The sequence below is a fragment of the Oncorhynchus mykiss genome, chromosome 5 (assembly GCF_013265735.2).
Source record: "Oncorhynchus mykiss isolate Arlee chromosome 5, USDA_OmykA_1.1, whole genome shotgun sequence".
Lineage (NCBI taxonomy): Eukaryota > Metazoa > Chordata > Actinopteri > Salmoniformes > Salmonidae > Oncorhynchus > Oncorhynchus mykiss.
In genome coordinates, this window is record NC_048569.1 from 91,292,942 (window position 1) to 91,319,371 (window position 26,430).

The window sequence follows — 26,430 nt, forward strand, 5'->3', positions numbered from 1 at the left end:
AACACCTGTAATACACCACATACACCTGTAATACACAGCATACACCTGTAATACACCACATACACCTGTAATACACAGCATACACCTGTAATACACCACATACACCTGTAATACACAGCATACACCTGTAATACACCGCAAACACCTGTAATACACCACATACACCTGTAATACAACGCATACACCTGTAACACACCACATACACCTGTAATACACAGCATACACCTGTAATACACCACATACACCTGTAATACACAGCATACACCTGTAATACACCACATACACCTGTAATACACAGCATACACCTGTAATACACCGCAAACACCTGTAATACACCACATACACCTGTAATACACAGCATACACCTGTAATACACCACATACACCTGTAATACAGTGCATACACCTGTAATACACCACAAACACCTGTAATACACCACATACACCTGTAATACACAGCATACACCTGTAATACACCACAAACACCTGCAATACAATGCATACGCCTGTAATACAACACATACACCTGTAATACAATGCATACACCTGTAATACACCACAAACACCTGCAATACAACGCATACACCTGTAATACACCACAAACACCTGCAATACAATGCATACACCTGTAATACAACGCATACACCTGTAATACACCACAAACACCTGTAATACACCACATACACCTGTAATACACCACAAACACCTGTAATACACCACAAACACCTGCAATACACCACATACACCTGTAATACACCACAAACACCTGCAATACAATGCATACACCTGTAATACACCACAAACACCTGCAATACAATGCATACACCTGTAATACACCACAAACACCTGCAATACAACGCATACACCTGTAATACACCACAAACACCTGCAATACAATGCATACACCTGTAATACACCACATACACCTGTAATACAACGCATACACCTGTAATACACCTCATACACCTGTAATACACCACATACACCTGTAACACACAGCATACACCTGTAATACACCACATACACCTGTAACCCACAGCATACACCTGTAATACACCACATACACCTGTAACACACAGCATACACCTGTAATACACAGCATACACCTGTAATACACCACATACACCTGTAATACACAGCATACACCTGTAACACACCACATACGTCTTCCACTTCTCAATGTTAATAATCAACCAGTTATATGGAATAGTATTTTTTTTCTCCCTACTTCAATAGCCTTGTTGTTAACCTCCTCGCAAATATGGAAAAAGGGGAAAAGCCTGGAATGTCGTTTTTTTTTTTTCTCTTCTTGAACAACAGTTGAAGATTAAAAGGAACGTCTCAGGGAAACCTGTCAATTCTGTTGGTGAATAATACTGTGTGGAATTCAATGGTATGGAGTTATATTGGGTTTCCTCTGCACCCACATTTTGTTCCAATAAGATCAATGGCGCTCAGTGACAGATAGGGACGCTCTTTTGTATCTTCACATTTCAGGTTTCTGAGGGAATAATTAGATGGTTGGATGAAACGTGATTCATCAGGCAGCGAGGGGAGTTGATCCTCATGGTTCAACACACACACCGCACTACGCCTGGCTGTTTCTAACGGTGAAATCTGTTTAATAATAGTGTTGGATTTCCATTGTTCTAAAAGTGGTTACACCGTTGATCTGCATTAAACCAATGACAAACGTAAACATTTGATAAAGAAATTGAGTATTTCCTTAATTCATGAAAACAAAATTACTCAGATTAAAAGGTGACATGGTCAAATGTTTTTAGTGCTGTTTATTTATTACATTTGGTGCCTATATTTGGTTTCAAACTAAAGATTTTTTTGCTATAATCAGTTATTTTCAGATATATCCTAGTCTCACCTTTTTTTCAAAGATAAAAGCAGAACAATTTGGTATAGACAGTACGCTGTATATGTAATATTGGAACAATTTCTGTTTGGAAAATCTACTAAATATATTGATCATCTGACACATCATATTGTTTGTTGATTGGCTATGGTTTTGGGAAAATAGATGAGTTGCATTGATCTTTGGGCAGATGATGTTGGTGTGATTTATTTGTCTAATTACAGTACATTATTTTCTGATTAAAACAATGAATACAAATAAACATTTCACATTATTATCCAAGCATGTTGTTGTATTTGGTACCATATTAATTTACCACAGATTGTCATCATTTTTAAGTCTTTGCCATTTTAAAGTGTATATCATACAAAGGTAACTAGCCATCGGAAGTGTTCTAGATGTGGTCACATTCATAATTAAAACTATAAATGATTTACATTGTCATCAATGCACAATGAACACATACACAAATGTGGTCAAATATATTGCATTAAAACAAGTATTTCATAAAATTGTACGATGTTTAATATTATATAAAATCCTTGAACATTATCTCTATTTAAACATAATTTCAAATGATATATTTTTTTGACAACATTTTGTGTTCATTTGTTTTGTTATGTTAAATTACCAGTTTATTTTTTAACACATTTTTAAATCTATTCACAATGTGTTTTTACAGAGTATTAAGTATAAACCACTATAAATCATCTGTTCATTACATTACAGTGCCTTCAGAAGGTATTCACACCCCTTGACGTTGTCCACATTTTGTTGTGTTGCAGCCTGAATTTTATATTGATTAAATTGAGATTTGGTGTCACTGGCCTACACCAACACCCCATAATGTCAAAGTGGAATTATGTTGTTTTTTTTTTACATTTTTACTAATTAATAAAAGAATTCAGCTGAAATGTCTGGAGTCAATAAGTATTTGACCCCTTTGTTATGGCAAGCCTAAATAAGTTCAGAAGTAAATATTTGCTTAACAAGTCACATAATAAAGTGCATGTGCAATAAAAGTGTTTAACACGATTTTTGAATGAATACCTAGTCTCTGTACCTATCAGTCGAGCAGTGAATTTCAAACACAGACTCAACCACAAAGACAGGAAGGTTTTCCAAAAAAAAAGCAGACATTGAATATCCCTTTGAGCATGGTGAAGTTATTAATTGCACTTTGGATGGTGTATCAATACACCCAGTCACTGCAAAATTCCTAACTCAGTTGCCGGAGAGGAAGGGAACCTCTCAGGGATTTCACCATGCGGACAATGGTGACTTTAAAACAGTTACAGAGTTTAACGACTGCGATATGGGAGAACTGAGGATGGATAAACAACATTGCAGTTACTCCACAATACTAACCTAAATGACAGAGTGAAAAGAAGGAAGTCTGTACAGAATACAAATATTCCAAAAACATCCATCCTGTTTGCAACAAGGCACTGAAAGTAAAACTGCAAAAAATTAGGCAAAGAAATTTACTTTATGTCCTAAATAAAAAGTGTTATGTTTGTGGCAAGTCCAACACAACACATCACTGAGTATCACTCTTCATATTTTCTAGCATGTTGGTGGCTGCATCATGTTATGGGTATGCTTGTCATCGGCAAGGGCGAGGGAGTTTTTTAGGATGAAAATAAACGCAATAGAGCTAAGCACAGGCAAAATCCGAGAGGAAAACCTGGTTCAGTCTGCTTTCCAACAGACACTGGGAGACAAATTCACCTTTCAGCAGGACAATAACCTAAACAGGCCAAATATATGCTGGAGTTGCTTAACAAGACTGCATTGAATGTTCCTGAGTGGCCTAGTAATTGGCTTTAAAATCAATGACAAGACTGTCTAGCAATGATCAACAACCAACTTGACAGAGCTTGAATAATAATTTAAAAAAATAATAATGTGCAAATATTGTACAGTCCAGATGTACAAAGCTCTTAGAGATGATTCTAACATGTATTGACTCAGGGGTGTGAATACTTATGTAAATTAGATATTTAATTTTCAATACATTTGCAAACATTTTTAAAAACATGTTTTCACTTTTTCATTATGGTTATTGTGTGGAAATGGGTAAAAAACGAAACAATTTAAAACATTTTGAATTCAGGCTGTAACATCACCAAATGTGGAATATGTCAAGGGGTATGAATAGAGGAGAAAAGGAGGGGAGAAGAGGAGAGGAGGGGAGAAGAGGAGAGGAGGGGAGAAGAGGAGAGGAGAGGAGGGGAGAAGAGGAGAGGAGGGGAGAAGAGGAGAGGAAGGGAGAAGAGGAGAGGAGGGGAGAAGAGGAGAGGAGGGGAGAAGAGGAGAGGAGGGGAGAAGAGGAGAGGAGAGGAGAGGAGGGGAGAAGAGGAGAGGAAGGGAGAAGAGGAGAGGAGAGGAGGGGAGAAGAGGAGAGGAAAGGAGGGGAGGGGAGAAGAGGAGAGGAGGGGAGAAGAGGAGAGGAGGGGAGAAGAGGAGAGGAGGGGAGAAGAGGAGAGGAGAGGAAAGGAGAAGAGGAGAGGAGAGGAGGGGAGAAGAGGAGAGGAGGGGAGAAGAGGAGAGGAGGGGAGAAGAGGAGAGGAGAGGAGGGGAGAAGAGGAGAGGAGAGGAGAGGAGGGGAGAAGAGGAGAGGAAGGGAGAAGAGGAGAGGAGAGGAGGGGAGAAGAGGAGGGGAAAGAGGAGAGGAGAGGATGGGAAAGGAGAGGAGGGGAAGGGAGAAGAGGAGGGGAGGGGAGAAGAGGATGGGAAAGGAGAGGAGGAGAGGGGAGAAGAGGAGGGGAGGGGAGAGGAGGGGAGGGGAGGAGAAGAGGATGGGAAAGAAGAGGAGAGGAGGGGAGGGGAGAAGAGGAGAGGGGGGAGGGGAGAAGAGGAGAGGAGGGGAGAAGAGGAGGGGAGGGGAGAAGAGGAGAGGAGGGGAGGGGAGATGAGGAGAGGAGGGAAGAAGAGGAGAGGAGGAGAGGGGAGAAGAGGAGAGGGGAGAAGAGGAGAGGATGGAAAAGGAGAGGAGAAGAGGAGAGGAGGGGAGGGGAGAAGAGGAGAGGAGGGGAGAGGAGGAGAGGAGGGGAGAGGAGAGGAGATTATGAGAGAGGAGGGGAGAGAAGGGGAGGGGAGAAGAGGAGAGAAGAGTAGAAGAGGAGAAGAGGAGAGGAGGAAAGAAGAGGGGAGGAGGGGAGAAGAAGAGAGAGTGTCAGTGAGGCCTGCTGTATCCATGCAGCCAGCTCAACGCCACTGGAAAGTATGTACGTTGTGTTATTTATTGAGAGCAAGATGAACTGGCAGGCAATGTGTGTGATGTTTGCACTCTGCTCATCTTCAAAGTATAATTGCAACACACAGTCAGTATCCCTGATCATTGTGTGTTCAAGGTTTAGATGTAAGGCTTCACAAACCAACTGAATGTAAATACTGAATAATACACTGTTAGAAACAGAGAGAGAGATAAAGTTTCATTTGAGCTGGAGGGAAAAACCTCTGTATAATTGAGGCACAGGAGAGACGCCTCATAACGATGAGAAGGACAATACGTGTAACATGGACTTATCCTCGTAACCCGCAGCAGAACGTTTTGTATGTATGTGTGTGTGTGTGTGTCACTCCTTTTAGTGTCAACCCGTATCTGTCCACCTGTTCTGCATCACCCCACACATGGCAGACCCGTCTTCCCTCTCCCGCGTTCCTCCCCCAACACACTCTCCTCTCCCCCGTCACTACTGTGTCTTAGCAGCCTTCAGGGCATTAGGTTGAGTCGTGTCTTGTCAAGATCGTCATCTCTCTGACATCCACGTGTGTGTGTGTGTGTGTGTGTGTGTGTGTGTGTGTGTGTGTGTGTGTGTGTGTGTGTGTGTGTGTGGGTGAAATGCACACCTGGCGAACACTGGGGCAGAACTAGAACACACATTGAACTGACACCCTGTTAGTGCAACATGTGGTCACATTGAACTGACACCCTGTTAGTGCAACATGTGGTCACATTGAACTGACACCCTGTTAGTGCAACATGTGGTCACGTTGAACTGACACCCTGTTAGTGCAACATGTGGTCACATTGAACTGACACCCTGTTAGTGCAACATGTGGTCACGTTGAACTGACACCCTGTTAGTGCAACATGTGGTCACATTGAACTGACACCCTGTTAGTGCAACATGTGGTCACATTGAACTGACACCCTGTTAGTGCAACATGTGGTCACATTGAACTGACACCCTGTTAGAGCAACATGTGGTCACGTTGAACTGACACCCTGTTAGTGCAACATGTGGTCACATTGAACTGACACCCTGTTAGTGCAACATGTGGTCACATTGAACTGACACCCTGTTAGTGCAACATGTGGTCACGTTGAACTGACACCCTGTTAGAGCAACATGTGGTCACGTTGAACTGACACCCTGTTAGAGCAACATGTGGTCACGTTGAACTGACACCCTGTTAGAGCAACATGTGGTCACGTTGAACTGACACCCTGTTAGAGCAACATGTGGTCACGTTGAACTGACACCCTGTTAGTGCAACATGTGGTCACATTGAACTGACACCCTGTTAGAGCAACATGTGGTCACGTTGAACTGACACCCTGTTAGAGCAACATGTGGTCACGTTGAACTGACACCCTGTTAGTGCAACATGTGGTCACATTGAACTGACACCCTGTTAGAGCAACATGTGGTCACGTTGAACTGACACCCTGTTAGAGCAACATGTGGTCACATTGAACTGACACCCTGTTAGAGCAACATGTGGTCACGTTGAACTGACACCCTGTTAGAGCAACATGTGGTCACGTTGAACTGACACCCTGTTAGAGCAACATGTGGTCACATTGAACTGACACCCTGTTAGAGCAACATGTGGTCACATTGAACTGACACCCTGTTAGAGCAACATGTGGTTACGTTGAACTGACACCCTGTTAGAGCAACATGTGGTCACGTGTGTGTGCGTGATTGCTTGCGTTCGTGTGTGATCGCCCACAGGGATCCATTCCCATCTCCATGTCCTGTACTGTACTACCTGAGAGATGTGGTCACCTGACATCCTCTCTGCTCCATGTCCTGTACTGTACTACCTGAGAGATGTGGTCACCTGACATCCTCTCTGCTCCATGTCCTGTCCTGTACTACCTGAGAGATGTGCTCACCTGACATCCTCTCTGCTCCATGTCCAGTCCTGTACTACCTGAGAGATGTGCTCACCTGACATCCTCTCTGCTCCATGTCCTGTACTGTACTACCTGAGAGATGTGGTCACCTGACATCCTCTCTGCTCCATGTCCTGTACTGTACTACCTGAGAGATGTGGTCACCTGACATCCTCTCTGCTCCATGTCCTGTACTGTACTACCTGAGAGATGTGGTCACCTGACATACTCTCTGCTCCATGTCCTGTCCTGTACTACCTGAGAGATGTGGTCACCTGACATCCTCTCTGCTCCATGTCCTGTACTGTACTACCTGAGAGATGTGGTCACCTGACATCCTCTCTGCTCCATGTCCTGTACTGTACTACCTGAGAGATGTGCTCACCTGACATCCTCTCTGCTCCATGTCCTGTACTGTACTACCTGAGAGATGTGCTCACCTGACATCCTCTCTGCTCCATGTCCTGTACTGTACTACCTGAGAGATGTGGTCACCTGACATCCTCTCTGCTCCATGTCCTGTACTGTACTACCTGAGAGATGTGCTCACCTGACATCCTCTCTGCTCCATGTCCTGTACTGTACTACCTGAGAGATGTGGTCACCTGACATCCTCTCTGCTCCATGTCCTGTACTGTACTACCTGAGAGATGTGGTCACCTGACATCCTCTCTGCTCCATGTCCTGTCCTGTACTACCTGAGAGATGTGGTCACCTGACATCCTCTCTGCTCCATGTCCTGTACTGTACTACCTGAGAGATGTGGTCACCTGACATCCTCTCTGCTCCATGTCCTGTACTGTACTACCTGAGAGATGTGGTCACCTGACATCCTCTCTGCTCCATGTCCTGTCCTGTACTACCTGAGAGATGTGCTCACCTTTCTGCTCCTGGTGTGAACTTTAGTGACATCACATGGCCGTGTTCCAATAATATGAACAAAACCTCCCTTCCCTCTGCTGCTCTTTCTCACAATCAATCAATATCTAAAGTAAGGAAGCCGTGATCACTTCCTTTCATAGTGATTACCATTATAAAAGGAAGTGACATGGCAGCTGAACAGTGTTGGGAAATATTGTGAAATTGTTGAGTCCATTAAGTAACTGCATTTGGCACTAATGAAAGATGTCCCAGATCTTGTTTTCGACTGTCTCTCTCTCTCTAAAACATCTGCTGTCTCGACCTCTGAATGCTCAGCTATGAAAAGCAAATTGACATTGACTCCTGAGGTGCTGACCTGTTGGACCCTCTACAACCACTGTGATGATTATTTGATCCTGCTGGTCGTCTATGAGCGTCTGAACATCTTGAAGAACAATCTGGTCTTAACGGCTATGTGCTCTTATAATCTCCACCTGGCACAGCCAGAAGAGGACTGGCCACGCCTCAAAGCCTGGTTCCTCTCTAGGGTTCTGCCTTTCTAGGGAGTTTTTCCGAGCCACCGTGCTTCTACGTCTGCATTGCTTGCTGTTTAGGGTTCTAGGTTGGGTTTCTGTACAACACTTTGTGACATCTGCTTATGCAAAAACGGTTTTATAAATACATTTGTTTGATTGATTGATTGGTGGCACCTTAATTGGGGAGGACGGGCTCGTAGTAATGACTGGAGCGGAATCAGTGGAACGGTTTTAAATACATCAAACACATGGTTGATGCCGTTCCATTTGCTCCGTTCCGATCATTATTATGAGCCGTCCTCCCCTCAGCAGACTCCTGTAACACTCACTAATGGTTCCGATAAGAAGCATTCCAGTCACAAACCTCCATCTCTTCACATTCTTGTCAGTCAGCAGGATGCTGTGATGATGTCCAGAATCTCCTGAATCCAAGATGGCTGACACTGTTTGTTTGTGTTATGTTGCAATCCCACTTCCTGCTGCTCGCTAGTGTAAACCGTCCACCGCCCGGGCCAGGAAAAACAGCACGACCAGCACCCCAGTGAGTGAGGTTTAGGCTTGGACTTGTCTGTAGTGTTTGCTGTTTCCCACGTTGTTGGAATTCAACAGCAAGCTGTTTACTAGGCCCCATGCCTTCCCTCCTCCCTCCCTCCTCCCCCATCCTGGCCCTCTGCTCCCTTCCGTCTCCCTTCTTCCCAACATGGATATGCAGCGTTCATCGTAGAGCAGTAATCACACAGCACTGAGGAACCAAGCCAGTGGGATTAGGTTACAGGCATTGTGATTTGTGAGACTAGGAGACGTGGTTAGTCGTTTAGAATTATGTGGTGTAGTTTTACCCCAAGAATGAAACGTGGTGCCCACATTTGTCAGGAGTCTGAATGGACTCTATCCAGTTCCTATAAACTGTAACTGAACAGAAAACATATTGTAAATAGCTTGAATTCAGCATCTAATTAATGCCATCTATTATTTGCAATCACACCGTTAATTCCATGAGCTGGTTGTGTATTTTAAAAGCGGCACAGTAAACAAGAACATAAGAATAACTACGATATTGAAATCAGCCAGTAATAATAGGATTGTTAATATTGTCCTTAGTTAGCTGAATGTCATGTATAAATAAGCTTCAAGCATTAAAATCCATCTATGTCCTCACAATGACATTTAATTTTCCACTGTAAGGTATATGAGCATCATCAGGGAAGGATTTTCATAGGGTTTATTTTTTACAGCTGACAACGAATGATACCAATACAATGCATCAAACGAAGTAATAATATACAGCTCAATGAAAATGTTAACAATATGATGAGGTACATGCAAAATGGGAATCCTCTTCATCTTTGTTTTTGTGTTACATCCTCTTTTTCCTCCGTGCAGCCAGATGGCAAAGCGCCAACTCTGCAGTCCTCTTCATCAGCGCGTTTGATGGGCGTCCTGCTGCCGAGTTTCAAGGAGGCCATGTGTTTACAAAATGACATTTGTGACAAAAGAAAGTTTTTTTTATTTTTATATAGCAAGCTGATTCTATAGAGGGTAGAGGTTAGAGTGTGTGGGGTAAGGGAAGGGTGTGTGTGTGTGTGTGTGTGTGTGTGTGTGTGTGTGTGTGTGTGTGCGTGTGCGCGTGTGTGTGTGTGTGTGTGTGCGTGTGTGTGTGTGTGTATGCGTGTGTGTGTGTGTGTGTGAGTGTCCTGTCATGTTGTTAAATGTCTGCAGTCTCTTAATCCTACTGTAACCCCCTGTGCTGCCATGCTGTTCTGCTATATACAGCTATGTTACTATACAGCTTTTTCCACTGTGTGTGAATGGCATTCCAATGTGAGCCAAGTCTTTTTTCACAACGAAAATCAGTAATCACACACTGTATTCTTCTCCGTAGTTCGATTCAAACATTCAGGAAAAACGTTTTCAATATTTTTTGGGTTGTTGTACATTTTTTTGGGGACTGAAACATGTCTTGTTTTTTTTCTCTCTCTCAATATTCTATGGTCTTATCCTAATATTGTCTTTGTCTTCAACGGTGAGGAATTCCGACCAAAGTTTTCCCCTTCTTTAAATACTTTATGGAATTTTCAAACGTCGGGAAGTTTGGCTGTAATGCCCCAAGATTTGTTCTCCCTGTAAGAAATCATAGAGTAACAATATATTAACTACAGAGCAACCTGTCTTTATAGGTCTGCATTTACTGTTCCGCCACCTTAGCACTACTTATATACTATACAGATATATCAGTCAATGTATGCTTTGCAGTGTTCCTTTTTCCATTATAAAAAGTTATATAGCCATATTCATGCATTAAAAAACAATTTTCATAATTGTTGACTACAGGGTTTAGGTGCAAATTCATGGGGCATTACTTTGAAGCTGTAAACACCATAAAATAGGAAATAAAAATTCAAAATGAAAGTTAAAAATGTGGAACGTTTGTTTTAATTGGTCAATCAATCATTGAATGCTTTTTTTTCTCCATTTGTTGATGTGAGTAAAATAATAAAAACCTAGTATCTAAGGGATAACACAAAAACATGGCAAGTGTAATGAAAAATAAAACTCATTTAAAACAAAGTATTTTTTTTTATTCACACAAATTTAATAAGATATATAACAACCGTTTGGTCCATAAATATTTAAGGAGAAATAGTTTCTATACACCATCTTTGTCAAGAAACAGGGAAACATGGACAATCTCGATAGAACACTTACTGTACTCAACTATTAACACGAAGATTATTGGAATCAACCAACTGTATGTGAAAGAAGTGCACAAATGCTTTCTGAGACATCGCTGCCCCCTTTCTGACAGGATACACCATAAAAACATCTTCAGAAATAAGATGCAAAACAGTACAAAACTAGTGAGGCGTCACAAGGATGTGAATCAGTCAACAAACAACACAGATAATCCTGAAGTTCACAAACTTTCTTCCAAGTTATAGCATAAGGCACATAGTAGAATTGAGTTAAGCATCTACTTCATCAAGTAGTTTGAGAGTAACGCTATGTTCTACAGTAGAACAAATTGTGACAATTACAATACAATGTTTGAACCCTGCAGCCAGGACTCTGTCTTTTTCTTTCTCCTAATTCGCACCATGTAGTCCTGCTTTGCTATCAACCACAACCCGACGCCAACGACCTTAAACAGCTGGCCCAGGAGACAAACAAAAGTTTAACCCCGTCAGAAAGCAATCCTTCTATTCCTCTTGTCTCTCTTTCCCCCGAAATCAGCCAGAGGGGAAAATATAATTTGGTCTGTTCAGTAGCAAGTGTCGGTAAAGTTTAAATTTGGCCAAGGAGAAAAGGCGGAGGATGAGTTCTTTGTCCCACCGACTGTCGAATATATCCAGCTTTTCTGGGGTCATTGTGATGTTTCTGTCAGCTCTACACATCTAATCTTCCATATCGTCATCCCTCACTTTTTATTATCTTCCTCTCCTACCTTCTTACCTTTTTCAGAATCAACCCTTCTTTACCCTGAGAAACATGATGATGATAATAATAATAATGCACTTTTCATTGGGCAGTATATTGTCACTGTACAACTGTACTTAACAGTAATTCTACGGGCTCGCTGAATCCAGATAAACTATTGTTTTTCCATTTGTGTGTTTGGTATGTCAAATGAGGCCAACAGATTAGTAAAAGTATCATGAAAATATTCATTTCAAACAGTGCCCAAGAACTCTGTCCCAATCAGAATTTCACTCACTGATTTATATAGTTGAACTCCTTCTAATTTCAACGTGACTGCATTACATGTTGGACAGTTACCACTGTACAGATCTAGAGATTTGTTCTGTTCTTATTATTTTCTATCACAGTTGAGGCGTATCATGTTAAGACAAAATGCATGTTGCCGTCACTACAGCCACCTGGCATTAGAGTCGTAATGTTTGGCTTGTTGTAATGTATACAACGTCATTTAGAGACGAGAAATTACTCATCTCTATAATAACATCCAGGATAACTCTGAATGATCTTTTAAACAACATTCTGAAAATTCATATTTCAAAGATTTTATTTAGTATTTTTTTTTTTTTAAATAAGATCGAAATATGCCTTAAATAGGACTAACATAGTATTAATGATTTAAAATCAATTATCAGGCGGGATCAATTTAGACTAAATCAAATCAAATGAACAAATTCAATGAAATAAAGTCAAAAATAATATACTATTACCATGTAAATAATTTAATTTGGGCTCTGACCCAGATTGTTGAACCCTCTATAATGATTTGTCAATGCCTTCCAGATTCAAAACGTCCTCGACACAAAACCAATCACTAAATAGGTTGACTACAAACTCAGCTGCCAAGCGGTTGCAAATGCTACACATGAAAATAATCTCCTCCTGATTAAATGTTGCTGTTGTTGTTGTCGTTGTTCTTGCTAGGAGTCGTAGAGCTTGCTAGAAAAGGTTTGTCAAGGTAGTCTGTGAGGGGCTCCCCGAATCATCCAAACTAGACGTGACGGAGGTCACTACAGCGATAGAGGGATTGGTCAGGTCTGTTAGTGTGGCCGCGCTGGAGGGGGGCGTCAGAGCGCAGCTGTCGGACGAGGGCGGAGGGAGTGACGTGCCGTCGGCCTTGTCAACACCATTCTCCTGTCGCAAAACGTTCCTTCTGAATTTGGCTCTTGCGTTTTGGAACCATACCTGTAAACCAATCCAATCCAATGGCTTTTACTTTATGTTTATGTCTGATGTATATTAAAAATATATATATATTAGCAACTTATTTACTTTCTTGTCTTTTCTTTCTTTCTCATCAAATTGTTCTGTTTGACATTACAGTGTTGTCCACTAGCTGACTCTCCTGGTAGAGTACAAAGTGCAATAACTACAAACTGCTGATTTTGACGCCATTATTTTGGACTCAGGGAGTAGAAACCACATGAGAAATGACCAGCTGAAAGAGTTTTTCTTTTGTAAAAGATCCTTACAAGACTTGTGCACTCTCTCTCTCTCTCTCTCTCTCTCTGTACGTTAGTTTAAGTTTCTCGCTCTGTGAACGTTAGTTTAAGTTACTCTTGCCACCACTGACCCAGGGAGACTGGGAGTGATTAGTGGATAAATGATATGTCTATAAACCCTGAACACTACTTCATACAGTACATCTACTTCATACAGTACATCAAGGGACCTAGTGCCTAACAACATTCCATACAACTCAACATTGGTAGAAAACTAATTCAACATTTTATTAAAACCAAACAAACCAAAAAAAGGATGAATTAATTGGACTTGAATGGAACTGATGGTCAACAAAAAATAAAGAACAAACGGTGGAATGGAGGATATAGTGATGATGTCATACTAGGTCAGAGGTCAAGAAGGAGGTCGATGGCTTCTGCTTACCTGGAGAACTCTTTTGGTGAGGCCTGTCTTCTGGGCCAGCTGTTTGAGGTCCTTGGCGTCGGGGTTGTGGTTGATAGCAAAGTAGGACTTCATGGTGCGGAGCTGGTGGTGCTTGAAGGAGGTGCGCATGCGCTTGTTCTTCTGGGCTGGAGGGTAGGCCTGGTCACGGTCCAGGTGTTCCCCATCATTCTCATTACAACCTAACCAAGAGGAGGAGGCGGCAGGTTAGAACACAAATATTGACACATTGGAGAATGCATTACGTACATTGTAGAATAATATATATATATATATATATATATATATATATATATATATATATATATATATATATATATATATATATTTTAAGCGGGGTGCTGGTGGATACTTGTAAATATAATCCCTAGAAGATTAGATGGACAGAACTCCCCCAAATGGTTGAGTATAGAAACATACAGTACAACTGGAACAGGGTTGGGATTAGTTTAATATGGCCACGCATTCCAATGAACAGAAATTCAAGACACAAAATGTCCGTAAACTGGCCATAGTTTTCAGTTACGATTTAAATATTTCATTGATTCCTAATTATTCCAAATTGAACTGACCCGAAACCCTTAGAAAGTATTATAAAATAAAATAAATAAATAAAATCTACAGTAAGAGTTAGTTGATTTGGTACAGCATTTCTAATCCTCTGTGTTTAAAGAAAGTAATACTGTCTTGTCATTAATATGTAATCCCTACTTCCAACATGCACCATAATATTAGGTCCTTAACTGTTTACGGGAAAATATTTACAATAATTGATTGACATTCCATGATCAAAAGACAATTATTTTAAAAGTCAAACCATCCAGTAGACATTTCTATAGCGTTTCTGTTGCTCCCTATGACAGACTCCTTCTACTCTATCACACCAAATGGTCGTCTCTAAATCTCTGGCTGATAAACTGGAACAATATAGCAGGCCATTCATTTTTTTCAACACACCTATCTTGTTATTTACGGCCCCCTGGAAATGCAAATCACTAGTTTAAATGACAGACTTTAGTGCCGGTTTCAAAGACCCAAAATGCATTGCTCCAGTAGGCTTAATTCTAGTTTTAGTGAATCCAGAACTAATCATGAAGGCAGATGGATTAAATATCTCCGACCTACACACTCCATTTATTTTTCTGATGAATCTCGACCAGGACTACTACCAGATTGTTCATCATTAACTTGTAACTTAAAACACTTATTTCAGATATCAGATGTTCATCTTAATTCATGTTAGACACGCATCTTAAAAGCACTGCAATAAATAAGACCTAAATCTTTAAATCTTGGGTATCCTATTTTCGTCCAGTGCCTTTCGTTCTATAACTACCCACCAGGGGTCGCTATGAAAACATGCTGAGCAGCAAAGTATAGCCTACCAACTGCAAAGTCGACATTGGGACTGCCTTGGAGAATCCTCTAAACGACGTATAGGCATACAGAGGAGATAGATCCAAAACATTATAAACCGGATCTAAACAATATAAAGGTTTTTGCCCGCACCTGACTGTGAAAGACACAGGACTTCATTCTGAGTTAACTACAAGCAGATGTATGTCTTTGCAGTGCAACCAAAAAGTGCTTTAAAGATGCACAACATCTATAGCTAAAATATATATATATTTTTTTAAACGGAGACCAAATAAATTAAGGAGGCATATTGACATTATTTATGGAAATGTAACAGACTTTAGAAAATCTCGATTATTATCCTTGTCGTTATTAATGTATTATTATTGGTAGGACCTGTTCTATTGTATTCCCCTCCATGTTTCTGAGAACTGTGCTGACCTTCCTGAGTATGATTCAGAAGTGGTTGAAGGCCAGGGACTCCTAAAGCACCTTTAATTAACGCAGAACTGTTAACACGCAGATTACCTTTATTTATTTTATTCATGGCGAACAGAGGAAACTTGGCACACAATTAACAACTTTATCAACCGGATACTAATTCTAAAAAGCAACAACAAGAGAGCATATTGGTTGCATTTTAACATTCAGCGTTTTCAATTCCAGATTTCAAAAGTAAAATTAGGCTAACTGTATGCCTACTGTAGGCTATAGCCTAACCGAGGAGGCAATGCCCCCCCAAGTAAAACTAAAGGCGGAAAAGGGGCATTAGCTGCGGCACATTTTAAGCAAGTGAATTACCGTACTGAATTACCGTGCGTATAGGTCACCCGTTACCCCCTGAACGTGCACATGGTTCAAGTTCATGTGTGTGCCCATGTTAGACATTCGATAACCTAAAACGATTCTTAATTAGAAAATGTAATAGAATGTTTAACTGTGGGTCAATTTTAGAACACTTTTGACAACAAAAAATGTAGCATAATGATGGTAAATGCAAATAGGCTTGGCCTACTTCATGAACAGAGCACACATTCATAGCAGGCCTCTTCAATTTTGTTGAATGGTCAATTGTTCTCTTTCTTGTGTGTGTGTGTCCCTTCCCTTTTTGGTTAAAATTGCTTTCGGAGTAGGCCTACGGACTTAAACACCGAGCAAGCCAAAAAAACTCCAGCAGCCAGCTCTATATTCGTCAGTTCACCAGCGTACGTCGTCTTTTTTTATTTTATAGAACTAGGCAAGTCAGTTAAGAACAAATTCTTATTTACAATGACAGCAGTGGGTTAATAACTGCCTTGTTCAGAATGACAGATTTTTACTTTGTCAACTCGGGGATTCGATCTAGCAACCTTTCGGTTACTGTTCCAACGCTCTAACCACTAGGCTACCTTCGTTAGCATGTAATAATAACATTATGTTAGTGTAGTGCAGCAGCATCAATTCCCCGACACAACTCCCCAACCAGCCAGTCCTCTCATCTTCTCCGTCTCCTCACCTGAGTTGTAGCTGGTGATGTCTATGCCCATGGCGGGGCTCTTCCTCTTCCGAGGCCTTCCCTTCTGGGCCGTTCCAGTGCCATTGAAGTATGGCAGCGCCAGACCTCCACCTTTAGCCGCCATCTCGGCATAGTTGAGGCCAGGGTGGGGGTACTCTCCCTGGGATATGGTCTCGAAGTGGACCCGGCAGTACACCAGGCTGTCCTTCATGCCGAAGTGATCGCCTGTGGTCAGGGTCTTGTTGCACGTGGTGCACGTGAAGCAGCTCAGGTGGTACACGGAGTCCCTCGCGCGCATCACCATCTCAGATGCTGAGATCCCGAGGTGGCAGCGAGCGCACCTCTGCACGGAGAACCTTCTAGAACAAGGACGCGCAGACATGACACTTCTAAAACATTCCGAACAGGATTGAAAAAAATGGAACACACTCACACACTGCGAGGAGAGGGACCTACATAAAAGACACCTCCATGTCGTTATTGTTTCCCCCCCCCCACCCCGGAAGTTTGATTATAATGTTATAACCTCCATCCGCAGTTTTTGTATAATAACACCTCGGCTTTGCAGTGGAATTGTCAGATTGCCTCTGATATCTATAGGCTACATGGCTACAGCTGTGTCTATGTCCATGTTGTCGATTCATTATATGAGGATTTGTATGACTATAGCCGATCGAACCAATAGGCCTTCTCTGCATACATTATACATTTAACCTAGATTTATAGCCTATTTGCCTTTTTCCGGGGCCTATGTTTGTGTGTTACGCCTGTGGATTCAGTCACTAACAATCGTTTGTATGACAGGCCTAATACCAAACAGAGAGAGAGAGAGAGTGTGTGTGTGTTCAATTATCGAATAATAAAATACATCATTTCACTAAGCCTGTAGAAAAACAATGAATAATCTTAGATTTTTCTTACCTATAGTAATCCTCCTTGCAGTAGATGCTGCCATCCTTGGCGAAACACGTGAGCTCTGACTCCAAATGCTGTTTACATTCACAGCATTTGAGGCACCGTAGGTGCCATTGTTTGTCCACAGCGAGCAGATAATATCTATCCGATATTTTGCCTCCACAGCCGGCACACAACGCGGGTTTCTCAGGGCCCATGGAAGGCATGGTCTGGAGGGAGAAGTAAAAGAGGGGGATATTAACGTGGGAAATGCATGGCTTTACATCCTGCGCTTGTAGCTAGGCCTATACTTCTCATGTGAGGGTTTGGCGTGTGTGTGATAAAACTGTAACATATATGAAAATGACATATTACACTAAAATCAGCATTACACAATTTTCTTGAAAATAAATCAAATAGTGAGTAGCACTTTAGTTAGATTTTAGGCTCATGACAGTTCGGTTTATTAATAAAAGCAAAATGAACCCCAGGAAATTTCTGCGGAGCTGGAAGTATATAATGCAGGGCCCATTGTGTTTAGGGAGTAACTGCGTTCAACTTATCTAACAAATGGAGCTACATAATGATATTACAATGACAAAGAATAATTAATGACGCTTCCGTGCACATTTAAAATAAGCTGTATCGACAGCTAAGAAGGCCCTATAACCTCCTACTTTTACACGCCTATAATTTAACCATAAATTACAACAATGACCCAGGAATAATAATTATAATAATAACACAAATTATGTAGGAATATAATACATTATTATGTAAATGATAATAATAACCAAGCACGGCTAACTCTATTAGGCTATATCTGTAATTGTTTTTTTTAATTATAGCCTATATTATCTAAATAAATATTAACAACAGCAATTTGCTATTTGCACAAAATATAAATTGTGTAACAAATTGGAAAATTGTGCGTAATAATTGTCACTTTTACATGATGCACTTTCACTTAACAGGTTTATAAGTGAAAAGAGACCCGGCAGTACACCAGGCTGTCCTTCATGCCGAAGTGATCGCCTGTGATTATTGTTTGTTATGTTGGGCAGAGGAATCTGTAAACTCAATATTAACCACAACATTAAGACTTTATTTCGAGTGATTCTTTATATTAGCCCAACTATAGGCCTACCTTCTAAAGCATTCACTTGCGCATAAGCAGTTATTCCCATTCGGATGTAGGTGTTAATCGTCATAGATGTCAGGAAAAACAACAACAACATTGCACTGTGTTAATTTTCCTCACCGCTTCCCTTCCGTTGAGCCGCACGCCCTTGGCCAGGCGCGAATCGGTTTTGGATCTCCTCTCCATCTCCTCCATGATGCCCTGGATGTGGTCACCGGAGATCCCGTGGAACAGCATGGCTCCCGCTCTTGAACGACGCAATGTGCAACAGCTCGCTTCTGCCTTATAGCCTACAACTTCCATATACAGCTCTGCGTCCGGTAGGCTCAGAGCATCCGACTGGTTCTGCTGCGAGACAGGCATACACACACAAGAGGCACACTCAGCTCAGCTTACCTCCTCTGCAAGTGTGCAAAGCAAACGGGGAAACGAATACAACTCGGTGTAGAGATGAGGAACGGGGAGAAGTCAAGGCAGGAATTAAAGGTTTTTCCTCTCCCCTGAATGTCTTGTTACCAAAAAAAGAAAAAAGTATAGTCCAGCTGATCCGGCGGGTGCCAGTACACGCACTGATGATGATGGTGATGAACGGTTAAAATGGCAGAAGTTTAGATTGGGTATTTTTCTCTCGACAGTCCCTAACCGATCTCCCGTTACAGGGTTCCTTCCGTGTGCTTGAAGGTCAGATTGGGACTGCCTGAGTTGGAGAGCCGTGTTCTATTTGTGAAGAGAGCAAAAGCCTGCCCAGTTTGGATAATTTGGGAGGAGGAGTCGCCCCTTCTCTCTATGCCACTGATTTCTATTCACCAACAAAGAGCTGTCACTCTCCTCTCAAACCCGCCGTGCATGCTGGCTGCGAGAGCGTGGAGAGAGACACTTCGGGTATTGACATTTTCATTACTTTTCTTTTCTATAGGTTTTAGTTACCAGACACATTAGTGGAGACTAAATCGCAGCTTAAAAACACGATGCGGTTTAGTGATATTTACATAAGCTCTTGGTGTGATTGAATTAGAAGGATAAGCATTGGATATTGAATTGTAATTTGAACTAATTTTAATATGTTTGAAATGTATTATGGAGTTTCAGAATTCTCATTTGTTGAATTTGATTCGATACGTTTATGTGACACGTCTTATGTGAAACAGTCGTGTGAAGCGATATTTTTACTATTGTCGGGTATACTTTGGATTGGATATTTTTTGACTTTAGCCCGAGATTATAATAGGCCTAATTTAACAGGATCCTGATTAATTAATGTTAAAGATGACATGCTGTGTGTGTGCGTGTGTGTGTGTGTGTGTGTGTGTGTGTGTGTGTGTGTGTGTGTGTGTGTGTGTGTGTGTGTGTGTGTGTGTGTGTGTGTGTGTGTGTGTGTGCGTGTGTGTGTGTGTGTGTGTGTGTGTGTGTGTGTTGGGAGGTTGGGGCGGGGCAGTGATATGTTTTAGGGAGAAGTCTGCTACAGTAACTCCGTAGAGAGAATGGTAAAAGATTATCATAGCCAACATATGTCAAGTTTAGCCTACAAAACACAATGTAGGCCTGCAAAATAATACAATATGGACTACGATAAATATGCCACAAATAGCCTGGCAAAAACATATAGGCCGATTCTAAAACGAACAGATGCCAAATGCCAGACCCTTTTCTAACCAACATAATACGTTAGCCTAATTAAGCAGCCTTTATAGGAGTCTATATGCATTTTCTAGTTATCCTAAGGCTGCATGCGCTGAAGTGCCAGTGTCAAGCTTCCATTCTGTGTAAGTAACGGAATTACAGATTTTAAAGCCCAATCAATGCTCTCTCAATGAAACGGTAACCTACACTCAATGGAAACTAATTATCCGCTACTAACTCTTCATTAGCATGCCCAACGTCTCTCCAATTAACCCCTCTGTACACGCAAACTATCGCGATACACTGACAGACAGATTTCTCTCTCAAATGTGTGACAACACGCACCCATGATATTGGCTAAATCTGCTTGTTTACTAGTTTTTTTTGCCATTGACATTTTGTACTTTAATCCAAGATATTGAATTCCATTAAATATATTTATTGCACGGATACCATGTTGTCGAAGAGGTAATTGATATGATCTATATAACGAATGTGTGTATTATTCTGTCCCCAAGGCACTGGCCGGGGCCTGACAGACAATAAAACACGTCTGGGAGAATTAAAGGTTTTGTGTCAGAGGACAAAAGATAACTCTGCTTACAGTCCGGACCATTAATAGACTCCCCCAAAGCTCAATGGAGTTGCAGGTGCGCTTCCTCTCGCCAACACCAATCATTTTAAGAAGTGTTACATTTCCATTTTGTCCCCGGGATCAGAAGTCGGGTGTTTAATTGGGCCCCTCTAGATAACGCGGCGCAGAAATGTCCAAGCTTTAGAGGAGGAGGTGAATGTGCTAGCAGCAGCGGAGTTAATTCGCGCTCTGTCAGTTTCATACCACTGAGGTAAAACATTTAATAAAAAAATACTGAGGATTTATTTCACTTGGACAAAGAAATGTTAAAATTATGTCAGTTCAGTGTGACATTTAATTGCAGTGTTTATTACGCGTTCCCAGGAGATGATAGAAAACGCAAAGTGTGGCCCACCTTATTTAAAAAAGCTTATATCCTGCTAAATGTTTAGATAGCTGTTGTTATTTATTTCATAAATTAAAATTATTATTATTAGTATTGTTATTATTTCATTGTGCATCTTCATAAGGAATATGAAATGTGCTATAGATCCCCCTGATGCGTGTCTCCCTTGCCTCCAGCAATGACATTTCATCCGAGTGAAAAAGGATTAAAATGCGTCAATGTATGTATGCCTGAGCTCTCCCAGTGTCCATCTCTCTGAAATGGAAATCAACCTATTTGTTTTGGTTTTTTTACTTAACAAAATCGAAATGAAGCCTTATTCCCTCTTTCTCGGATTTAGTTTATAGCTAGGCCTATGTTAGAAGTCTAGGGTCCCATAACAGGTTATTGGTTATAACTGTGTAAAACATCTGCTATATGATAAAAAATATAATTAAAATCAAATAAATGACTATTGATGATGAATCTTACAGTAACGCCAATAAGGATGACGGACACACATTGGTATCTTTTAAGGAAAGTAACTTATTGGTCTCTAAACGCGTTGGCTTTTGTTTTTTGGGGGTGAATTCGTACCTGCATTGTTCGAAACCATTGCCAGGCTTTTGTCTCCTGAAGAACAAAATAAATAAAATGAACTATAGCGGCCAACTAACGTATTTCCATTCCGGTTAGAATTCAGAATTCATCGTTATTTTTGCTGTTATTTTGGTGGCTCGTGACATTTTAGAACTGGCAACACATTTAGGCTAGCATTACTTATTTTTTGTCCGTTTTCCCTCTTTTTCCCACTATTCTGCTGAGACTTTGCTGAGAATCACCTCTAACCTCTGCAGTTCAGTGTACTGTGCAGTCTCTTCTCAATTTCAACCTTGTTATTTTTTCTTATAAAATGTTGACCATGAACATGTATTCAAAAACAATGACAGATAAGATAACCATATTTGAATTAAACCACGGGTGGCTCAATGTTGACTTTGGTTTCCTTGTGAATGAAAGAAATAAGCCGTATATCGCCAATCCTTCCACATCTCAAAGCTCAGTAACCAGGCAGTAACACGTCTCACTATATCTACCATTAATGCCACATCTTATAGCTTGCACACGCACAATCTTTTCCACTCCATGCATCAGGCTGTATTCTATTTCAATGCCATTTCTTCGCACCTCGAAAATACCAGCCATGTGGATATAATGTAGGCCTATGGCACATATACCGATTAATTGCGTGAACATTTGTATTTCATGTGAAAGTTTAGGTTACCTTCAGCTGAGAAAGCGTTGTCCTGTTATAGAAGCCAACCGTGCGTGGAGAGGGTGGCGGGGCTGTACAGAAGAGAGAAGAGGAGGAGGAGAAGGAGGAGAGGGTGGCAGAGATTCTGCCGGTAGATGGGGGTTGTTCCTTGTTTCTTGTAGTCCCAGCGAGTGTCAATTAAAACAAACCCACCGCTTGGCGAGAAGACAATTATACATATTCTTCTCCCTTCACCAAACCCTCTCAAACGCACTGATAATGAGAGCTCACGAGACAATGCTGAAACACACACGCACGCACGCACGAGCACGAACACACACACACACACACACACACACACATCACGGGTTTGTCCAAAATATCAGAATGTCAACGCCCATATGAATTAAAATCTAGTCAAGTGTGTTTTACACCCCAGATTACAGTGGTTTCTGATGGGTCCGTTTTAATAAATCATTGGGTGTCGCAGTCAAACTGTATTAACAATAGGCTATCTGGAGAACATGAACGTCAAGATACACCACGCCTAAAAACATCACAGTGAATAGAAGTGAAAAGTTATTCAATTGAGTAGATTATTATTAAATGGAACATTAATCCACGTGTCACATTACGTAACCTAGCAGGCACATTTTATACTAATAGGCTATATTGCCCAAATCAGGGAGAATATTAAAAACGCTTGGAACGAAATCTTGTGATGTTGAAGACATAAATTAAATAGTCACATTCACTTTCTCCTCTGAAATGGGCTGGGCTTGACATCCACGTTGTTTTTCTAATCACATGAAAAAATACCTTAAATTACAACTCCCTAGGTCTTTGAATGGTTCCATTCCAATTTGAGTCAATCCCTGTCTCCCTTCCAGTCAACAAGATATAGGCATACCGGTAGGCCTTACAATGAACAATGAAGATGGTCGTTAGAATTATGCTATAGTGAAACGGTTGGGTCTCCGTAAATCTTTAGGTTACCGGGGAACGTCAACAGGAGCGCGTGTCATCTCAAAGAATCCCAATTATAGAGTGTCATATTAGGTATGTCGCGCTGCCCGGAGGCAAACTGCTCCACGGCTGTCGCAATTCCACATAGCAAACTATTACTGCTTCGTTTCACAGAAATCCGTTAAAGTGAATGTTTGTAAATATTACATCTAAACGAAACATAGCCTTCACAAAATCGGTCATCTAGGAACTAAAGTCTTGCCTAATTGGTCATCTCTTATGTTTCCTTATTTATTTATTTTTTACCTTTATTTAACTAGGCAAGTCGGTTAAGAACAAATTCTTAGGAACGGTGCCTGTTCAGGGGCAGAACGAAAGATTTGTACCTTGTCAGCTCAGGGGTTTGAACTTGGAACCTTCTTCTAACCACTAGGCTACCCTGCCGCCCAACTTATCTGTCCACAAGAGATCACAAGTTCGCAAACAATGTGGAAATTATTTCAATGGAGACAATATTTTATCTAGTTCAGAAATCAACACAATCGTGACTGCTTATGAATGTGTATGGTGGGTTGATTGGTTTACTTTAGATTTGTTTTTTTTTCAATGTGATGAGGAAATGTGCAAAATTTGTCTTATTCAATTTTGAGAAATATTGTGCGTGATTTGGAAAAGGCTATTGGCATAATATCAAATCAATTGAATGGCATCAGCCTATTATAATGCATGTTTGAAAATGTATTTCATCATATGATTTGAAAAAGGGTGGGACATCTCATTCATCTTCAGCCTGAATAGGGTTCTACCTGGAACCCTAAAATAATAATATTCAAAAGGTTTTACTATGGGGACAGCCAAAGACAACGAGCTCTCACAGTCCCAATGCAGATGTAGACATTTCTCCAGAAGTAAAATGTTGAAGTTGCTCCAAACCTCAAATTTCAAAGTGTTTTTGAGCCTTGGGTTGTCTCCTCCTGCTCAGTATTCTTCGGTTTCTCTAAACGTCAAATTTAGGGTTAAGGTTTAGGAAAGGGTCATTATTTATTAAGATTTTTTTGAGTGTCCACCACTGGGATCAATCCAGAGTCATGGGATTTACACCCATCCACCACCAATCCCCTGTCCACCATGCCCTAGCAAAACCCAAGCCTTCTTGATGGTAATGGCACTCACTGTTTTTCGAAGGCATTTTCCAACATCCTCAGGACATGGATAGATGTCCAATTTCGAACACACTCTTCAGCGATCTGCCTGACTTAAGAACCCTTTAAGGTTCTAGATAGCTCCTTCTTTTCTAAGAGTGTAGCCTCATTTGAAGGGTTCTTCCTCCCCATCTCTACCCCCCTATTTCTCTCTCTCCCTTTCCTTCTCTCCTTTCCTTCTCTTCCTCTTCCCCCCTCCTCTCTCCACTCCCTCTCTTTTCCCTCTCCCCTCCTCTCTCCCTCCCTCTTTTCCCCCTCTCCACTCCCTCTTCCCCCTCTCCCCACATCTCTCCCTCCCTCTCTTCCCCCTTTCCCCTCCTCTCTTCCCCCTCTCCACTCCCTCTCCCTCCCTCTCCACTCCCTCTCTTCCCCCTCTCCCCTCCCTCTCTTCCCCCTCTCCCCTCCCTCTCTTCCCCCTCTCCCCTCCCTCTCTTCCCCCTCTCCCCTCCCTCTTTTCCCCCTCTCCCTCCCTCTCTTCCCCCTCTCCACTCCCTCTCTTCCCCCTCTCCCCTCCTCTCTTCCCCCTCTCCACTCCCTCTCTTCCCCCTCTCCCCTCCCTCTCTTCCCCCTCTCCCCTCCTCTCTCCCTCCCTCTCTTCCCCCTCTCCCTGCTCTGCTGGAGCCCATATCACAGCCCCCTGTACAGTTCCCTGCCAGATGGAGAATAGGAGAGCTAGCTCTTAACTAGCCAGCTTGAGCCTATGAACACCAACTGCTGCCTCCCTGCCTGTCTGTTTCTCCACAACAAATCCAGGCTGCCTCCCCTCCCCCTCCTCCTCCTCCTCCACCACCACTACAGACTGAGATGCACCCAAAAAGTGCAGTCCCAAACTCTGCTGTATCTCAAGGCTACAGCTCTCCCTCCCTCCCTCCCTCCCTCCCTCCCTCCCTCCCTCCCTCCCTCCCTCCCTCCCTCCCTCCCTCCCTCCCTCCCTCCCTCCCTCCCTCCCTCCCTCCCCTTGTCCGGTCTCATCTGGCAGTGGCAGGGTTTCTGGCCTGGCACAGCCGGCTTGACCACCAGTTGAGACATGGCTGAAAAGCCTACTGCTGCTCAGTGCTATTCGCAGGCCAGTCTGTCCAAAGGAATCTGGCGTGCTGACTGTCACTCAGAGGTGCATGACGTTTTTGTCAGGCTGTAATTCTACCACAGGGAGCTGCTTGTCCATCTGACCAGTGGTGAAGCTCCTGCCCCGAGGCCAGATGACATTGTCTCTGTTGCACAACCAGACGTTGATGTTTGGAGGGGCTGCTCAGCTGCTGCTTGGATCAAGACACACACACATACACACAAAGTGCAAAGAAACCACCCTCCCACTGTGATTTCTCTTTGTCACACACAAACAAACACACACACACACACACTTCTCGGGCCAGATGCTGAGACTGATGTACCTTTCAGGCGTCACGAGGTGGCTGAAACTCCAGATTTGCCCGCCAACTCCGTGTCAAACCCTTGCTGGACAGCAGTGATGGAGGCTGAGAGTGACTGTGGCTGGGCCTACGGCCGCGGGGCTGTGTGTGTGTGTTTGTGTGTGAGCAAAAGAGAGAGAGAGAGAGAGAGAGAGAGAGAGAGAGAGAGAGAGTTTGGCCTGTCAGCTGGGGACGATAGAAGCCTGTTTATCGAGCCAGGGCTCCAAACTGGACTCGTCCCTGCCTACGTGTCTGGCCAGCCAGGGCTCCAAACTGGACTGTCCCTGCCTGTGTGTCTGCCATGCTGGGTCCTCTATCAGGCATACGGCATGACAACAGCAGGATCTAGCTGCTCCAGAA

The 26,430-nt window shown here is 42.2% G+C and overlaps 1 protein-coding gene across 4 annotated transcripts; it reads right to left on the bottom strand.

Annotated features, from left to right (window-relative positions):
- Positions 1–9,602: 9,602 nt before the first annotated feature.
- Positions 9,603–22,721, bottom strand: lhx9 (LIM homeobox 9). Of its 4 annotated transcripts, XM_021604690.2 has the most exons (6): positions 22,524–22,721; positions 18,780–19,007; positions 17,546–17,748; positions 16,625–16,983; positions 13,756–13,955; positions 10,809–13,053 (listed from the first exon to the last, which is right to left on the bottom strand). In XM_021604690.2, the coding sequence occupies exons 2-6, from the start codon at positions 18,960–18,962 to the stop codon at positions 12,808–12,810; spliced, it is 1,191 nt and encodes a 396-aa protein (XP_021460365.1). In that variant the 5' UTR covers positions 18,963–19,007; positions 22,524–22,721; the 3' UTR covers positions 10,809–12,807. The 4 variants fall into 4 exon arrangements, with proteins under 4 accessions (XP_021460366.1, XP_021460365.1, XP_021460364.1 ...); XM_021604691.2 differs by lacking the exons at positions 10,809–13,053; positions 22,524–22,721 and adding an exon at positions 9,603–10,515 and having other exon boundaries at positions 18,780–19,404; XM_021604689.2 differs by lacking the exon at positions 22,524–22,721 and having other exon boundaries at positions 16,625–16,980; positions 18,780–19,416.
- Positions 22,722–26,430: the final 3,709 nt, after the last annotated feature.